We start from the raw sequence: 6,678 nt of genomic DNA, 5'->3' as shown, positions 1-6,678 counted from the left end.
ACTTGCAACATGTCTGGAAAAAGTTTCATCACTAAGTTATAAAAATTAAGACCTGTTTATTTTGAGAAAATATTTTCTACTTTCATTTCTTGTTTTCACTTTTAATTACAAAACTATTACATTACTTTTAAATTATTTCCTATTTTCAAAAATTAGAACAAAAATTTAGTTTTGCAATTAGAACTGAAAACAAGAAATAGTTTGTTATAAATCATATTTTTAGAATTAAAAAAAACTGTTAGTCATAACACTTAATTTTTTTAACAAAGTCAACTTTGAGGACTAAAATGAATTATTTTAAAATTAGTAAATTAACAATCAATTTTAAATTTGAGGGACTGAAAAAATCACTTAAATTTCAGAAAAAAATCACTTTTATATTTGAGAAACCAAAAAAATATTTAAGCCAAAAAAATTAAGAAAAAATTCGTGTCATTTAACTAATTACATGTGACATATGCTTACGTGAACGCCATTAACCATGTCAGTAACACCTCTAACAACATCAACGACTAGAGACTAAAGCCAATATTTTCAATTTTAAAGATAAAAAAATCAACCCAAATATAGAATATATATATATATATATATATATATATATATATATATATATATATATATATATATATATATATATATAAGCCAATAATTAATTGTTGGATCTCTTTTATGGTGTATTTGGTCAAGGGAGAGAGGAAAAATTATGTGGGTCCACACCTCCTACACTTCGATTTTAATTTTAATTTTTTTTAGTATGTCGAACATAATTATCTTATGGAGACTCATGGAAAACAACAGCCCAGAAAGAAGCACAATCTTGAAGTAAGGCGCTTATATATTAGTCCTAACTCCTAAACATATATATAAAAGGGGTCAAAAACAACCAAGTTCCATAAAGAATAAAGGTGTCATTAGGACTCGAGGATTATAAACATATAAATATATATACACTCACACACGATATTAAAATGTCTCTAAATTAGCAAAATGGTGCCTCCATTGGGTAAAGGATGTTTGAAATCTTCAGTGTTGTCATTGTGAGACTCCAAACAATATGCAATTGTAGAGTTCTCCAAAGGGTCATTCATATGCAACCATTTCTTTTTGTGCAGTGTACAATTTGAATTTCCACCTCAAAAACCATTTTCTACTTGGCGTGGCTCCACAAGGATATAAAGTGGCTTTCCATTAAGCTTGCAGCGTACCTGAAAGCAGGCTATGGTTTATGTTTTTTTTTCCTTGATTTGAAAAAAGAAAATCGAAAATAATGTTAGAGAACATTGCTCCCTTCCTGTGATATCATCCAAAAGAAATTACAACATGGAACATCATCGCAAACTTGCTCCTGCAAAATCCTTGTAGGGAAGCTTCAAAATTTTGAAACAGAAATTTGCATATAGCAACTATGACACATACCATTGGATATTTATTATATAGTTTCAAGCGATAGAGCAAAATTAGCTTGAGCTAACATTATCGGTTCATTTTAACTAAATTTACCAAAAACATTTATTTTTTACAAACTAAAATAAGAAAGTGTGGTTTTCACTTTTATCTGTTTTATTATTTAGGTAAAGAACTTGGACTTCCAGTCTGCCAATAACATGATGGAATTTTCTTAAGGTTAGCTAGCAAAAAGCAATAAGTTAATTAAGCCATTACCTTAAGATCAGACAGACCAATCACACAAGCACACTCCACTACTTCAGCATCAGCACGTTCTACAAAATAAGTTGAAAAGAACCTTAAAGCATTTTAGGGACAATATTCACACACAAAAAAATGAGTGAATTAAAAGAACCAAGAAAAAACAGAGAAGACTCTTTTAAAGTGAGCAAGCATGTACTTCCTCTGTTCTTTTTTACCTGTCTTTTAAAGTTTCTATGTAGAAAACAAAAAATGCAATATTTTTTTTTATTCTTGTAAAATAGTTGTGAAGTTTCCTATATATCCATTTTCATCTCTACTCTAGAATAAATGCATCTGTAAATTAATTAAGGATTAAGTAAACAGTAAGAGTATAATTGACAAAAAAAAGTAATCAATGGAACTTTGAACTTTGAAAGCGACATATACATAGAAACAAAAAAAAAAAAATCAGACAATTAAAAAGAAAACAACCCTTTATTTAAAGTACATCATGATCTTAACTCAAGAAATTAAGGCAGAATACATCTTTCCTTGCTCACCACAGAAACAAATTCACTTTAGAAGAGAATTTTTCTGGAAAAAGGAATATAGAACAAAACAGTTATCTCAACAATAAAGCCTGCATGTGCAGATCACCTAGAAGTCTAATTGCTGCTGACATAGTTCCACCTGTAGCCACCAAATCATCGATAATTATGACCCGTTCATTTTGTTGGACAGCACCAACATGCATCTCCAAGCAATCAGTTCCATATTCTAGAACATATTTTTCTGAAATTACTTCACCTGAACATGAAGCAAGTCAAAGTTTAGGCATGAATGTGAAGACCAAATTAATGCACTGGAACCACTAGTTTAAACTGATAGACACAGCTAAAGGAGCCTAGGCTCTTTTTTTATGCATTTATGTGAATAGCTATAGGATTCCAGAGTTACTTTCTACTTACATGATCAAATATTTACCATAAATGAGCAGAAAATAAACTATTTCAAAGCAAGTAACTTCATTTTATATCCTGTTTTCATAGGTAGAATGAAAGCATGGCTAAGTTAGATTAGAATTTAGAAAATTCTGAATTTCTGATGTATCAAATAGTAGATATGTTGATAAGATTGCTCAATGAAGATCAAGAACACCATTAAAAAGTCCAGCTAAGCAACAGTGCAGCCACAAACATCTATTCAAATTAAAAGGATGATTAATTACATCTATGACACTTGGGAATTTATTTAGGTACTTCCTCTCTGAACAAAACATGTAAAATTTGGAATCAATTGAGTTTGGAAGAACTAGTAACCCACAAACACTAATCGTAAAACAGCACCTAAATAAATAATGAACAACCAAAGTATATGACTATGACAAGGCCTTTCCGCGCAGAATAGACCTTTCCATTCAACTGAAAATGATCTTCATTATGCTTCTTTTCTTTTGGCCAAAGTTTGGTACATTCAAGTTTTAACTTAAAACAGATTAAGATATAATAGTGTTCCATTAATTCAACACAACACAGATATACCTGGTAGCTTTCCAGGTTTGCATAAAGGAGCAAACTTTGCACCAATGCCTAACGCAATTGAGGAACCAAAAATGAATCCCCTGGCTTCAACTCCTTCATATAAACCAACCCAATTACATTAGCATCTAAACCAATAAAAGCCAACATCTACTAGCTTCTAAGTGAGGAGGGTCATCACTATTCACTATTAAGATATTGAACATCTTCACAGGGATGCAAATGCAAGTGCAAATTGATTTGCCAAAACACAATCTTAACATAATTTAGTAGTGCTATCTGAATGGTTAAATTCAGTGTCATATCATGAAAGGTATAAAACTCATAGATTCAATGGATGCATCTTTTGCTTAAAAAGTTAAAAATGACTTATCATGCAAGGTTTTAAATCGTGATCATTGCAATTCTTGATATTATGGGAAATTACAAACAAATACGTTGACGCAGTCACAATTAATTGCAGCCATGTCATGAAGACCCCAAAAACCTTGGCGTTACAGCCAAAATTGTGGTCGCAGACTGATTTTTCAAACCTTGCTACCTCGTCTGAGTTTGTTTTAAGTGTTACTAAAGGGTACCTCTCAAGTTTTACCTGAAGAAAGTTACTCTCAGTTCTTACCCTACATAAGGTTTAAAGGAAGAAGGGGAAAAAAAATTCATTCCCCTTACAAGTTTCAACATATATACAGTTATCACATACGAGTGAGAATTCAGAAACTAAGAATATTTGATATATCAGTTGAGTTAAAAAAAAAGGCCAAAAACAAACCCTTTGAAAATTAAAATAGAAGAACATGGCTGATGCAGAACATCAATTTCCCACAAAATTTTGCTTCATCTTTCTAGTAAAAAAGTTCATAGCACAGTAGTACTAACATCCACTCATGTTTCAATATATAAAAAAAAAAAACTAAAATGTTAAGAGAATTAAATATGATTCTAACTTCTAAAAGGGTCGTACATGCAGAGGAAGTTAGAGAAAAATATAGCAACTTACCGGCAACAACAGAAATATCCATGTCTCTGTAACGATCAACAAAAATGTCAACCGCGTCTTTAAACGCGTTGTGATCCAACAACAATGTTGTTATGTCTTGAAACATTATTCCTGTGGTTCATTTAATTTTATAATAACAACATAATATAAAAAAATGAAACAAAAAATACTACTACTGATAAGTAAGCATCATCATTCATTCATCAATATTATTATTAGTATTATAGTATGATGAAATTAAAACCTTGTTTGGGAAAGTGAGGCACCACTCTGATGGCTTGAGAGATTGCTTGAAGCCTTGGGTCTTCCCCCTTGTTCTTCACACCATTTTCTAGGACAAACATGTTCTGTGTGAGAGAAAAGTGTTACCAGAACAAATTTTGTATGCAAGTAATTGTAAGAAACTACTATTATTATGTAGTGTTGTGTTGTGTTGTGTTATTAAGGACTTTGAGGTTGATGTGTGCGGCTTCAAACTATGTTTGAGGTTGAGCCAACAACACCTAGAACACAGTTAAAAAACAACTAATCAAGGGTGTGGGAGTGGCACGAGGACGCGAATTCTGAGCACGTGTGTCACACGGTGCTTTTGTCGTTTTCGTTCACTTATGTAAACTGAAAATGCCTGCACTAAAGCAAAGTCAAAAACATCAAAAAAAGATGGTTGGTGCCAAAAAAAGATGATTGGTGCCAAAAGGATTTTGATTTTGCTCCTCCGAAATCCGGGACATAGTAAGAGGATAAGCTATGATAATAGTAGTTATTAATTAAAAACTAATAACTAAAAATTAGTTTAAATATATTTTTTATCCTTATAAAAAAAATTAGTGAGTTTTGATTTTAGTTTTTATATAAAAAAACTATTTGATTTTCATCCTCAAAAGGTGATTTTTTTTCTCTATTATGTGATACTTGTTAATGGCTTGTGTGTTGAGCATAAGGTCAAATAATCATCCCAAATAAGAGTTTTTTACCCAAATAATATAATTCAAAAAATATTTACACCAATAATATATTTTACCGTACAAATCGATATTTTTACAATACTTAATAAATTGATTCCTCAGAAACCGATTTTTAAACGTCCTTTTTTTAGAACTTGTTATAAAATGGTTCCCGAGAACCAATTTCATAACATGACCTTTTTTTTTTCAAAAGACTGTTTTTTTTTTAAATAATTTAACTGGTTTTTTGGTTTTAATTTTTTTATTTTACTAATTTTTATATATATATATATATATATATATATATTAATTTATAAATTTTTTAATCTAAAATAGTATTTTTTTTAAAAATAATTAATCATTAAATGAAGCTCAACATAGCTAGAAAAAATATTGTATTGATTATCATATGATTTATATCGTATTTAAATTTAGTTAAATATTTTCTGTGTTATGATTTATAACTATCATATGAAAAATATTTTTGCTTAGCTAATGTTTAAGAAAAAAAACTCTATAAATATCTAAATACTCATAAAATACAAAAATGTATATTAAAATTATTACTTGCATGGACTATGGATAAGCATTTTTAGGAAAAATGTAAATTAAAAAAAGTAGTATAATATCTTACCTATTAAATAACTCTTTATAAAGAAGCAAACACAATCAATGAAAAAAAAAACCATTTTAAATTTTCTTATATCATATTTATATTAATTTTGTTTCTTATTAAATAAATTTTTTAAGAAAAATGTATATATTTTTATAAAAGATTAAGAGAATACTACTATTAGATTACTAAATACAAAATATGATTAAAATAGTGTATGTCCTTATAATTCATACTTGATTTCCAAAACACCTAACTTTATTGGATCTTAGAAATTTTTGTGAAAAGTCATCAAATCTAAAATTTAATAAACAAGGACAACGAGACATAGTTGAATTAAACAAATTAAATAAACAAAACATGTTCAATTTTAATAGTATGCATTAATGATTGATGAAAAACTATGAGTACTTAAATATAATTTATCTAGAATAATATTTTAAAAAATAATTAATCCTTAAATGAAATCAAGTTTATCTAAAATAGGTTACTTAGATTAATAAACAAATAAATTTTAATTTTTTTATAAAAGGTTAAAATATTATTTTAAGAAAATGGTAATGAAAAGAAAAAGGAAACCTTTTTATAGTATTAATAGTTTTAATTCTCTTTTCAATTTATTTTCATTTTTGATAGAGAACTATCCAAGGAGAAAGAGTTTGGCTTAAGTGGACTCAACATGAATGGACCAGTCACTAAGAGATTTCAAAAAGAGTTTAGCAAGAGACTAAATTCTCTAATGGAGGAAAGACAAAAAGAAGTTAAGTTCATTTATTTTAGCCAACTTTTAGAATAAGATTTATTTTAGTTTTTAATTATATTTTTGGGCCTATTTTTGAACTTGTAATGGGTTGTTACCTTTTTTATTGTTCTTTTTAAGTTTTTTAATTATTAGTTTAGTTATTAGGCCTTGGGCCTCATTTAGGATTATTAATAGAAGTTATAAATAAACTCCTT

The 6,678-nt window shown here is 28.6% G+C and overlaps 1 protein-coding gene across 3 annotated transcripts; it reads right to left on the bottom strand.

Annotated features, from left to right (window-relative positions):
• Window positions 1-838: 838 nt before the first annotated feature.
• On the bottom strand, window positions 839-4,629 carry LOC114392882 (adenine phosphoribosyltransferase 5-like). 3 transcript variants are annotated; one of them, XM_028354137.1, is made up of 6 exons: window positions 4,409-4,627; window positions 4,165-4,275; window positions 3,171-3,263; window positions 2,287-2,436; window positions 1,663-1,721; window positions 839-1,238 (listed from the first exon to the last, which is right to left on the bottom strand). In XM_028354137.1, the coding sequence occupies exons 1-6, from the start codon at window positions 4,506-4,508 to the stop codon at window positions 1,224-1,226; spliced, it is 528 nt and encodes a 175-aa protein (XP_028209938.1). In that variant the 5' UTR covers window positions 4,509-4,627; the 3' UTR covers window positions 839-1,223. The 3 variants fall into 3 exon arrangements, with proteins under 3 accessions (XP_028209938.1, XP_028209937.1, XP_028209936.1); XM_028354136.1 differs by having other exon boundaries at window positions 839-1,205; window positions 4,409-4,626; XM_028354135.1 differs by lacking the exon at window positions 839-1,238 and adding an exon at window positions 1,245-1,345 and having other exon boundaries at window positions 4,409-4,629.
• Window positions 4,630-6,678: the final 2,049 nt, after the last annotated feature.

The sequence above is a fragment of the Glycine soja genome, chromosome 17 (genome assembly GCF_004193775.1).
Source record: "Glycine soja cultivar W05 chromosome 17, ASM419377v2, whole genome shotgun sequence".
Taxonomy (NCBI): Eukaryota; Viridiplantae; Streptophyta; class Magnoliopsida; order Fabales; family Fabaceae; genus Glycine; species Glycine soja.
The sequence above is the reverse complement of the archived record's forward strand: the minus strand, read 5'-3'. Positions and strand labels throughout refer to the sequence as shown.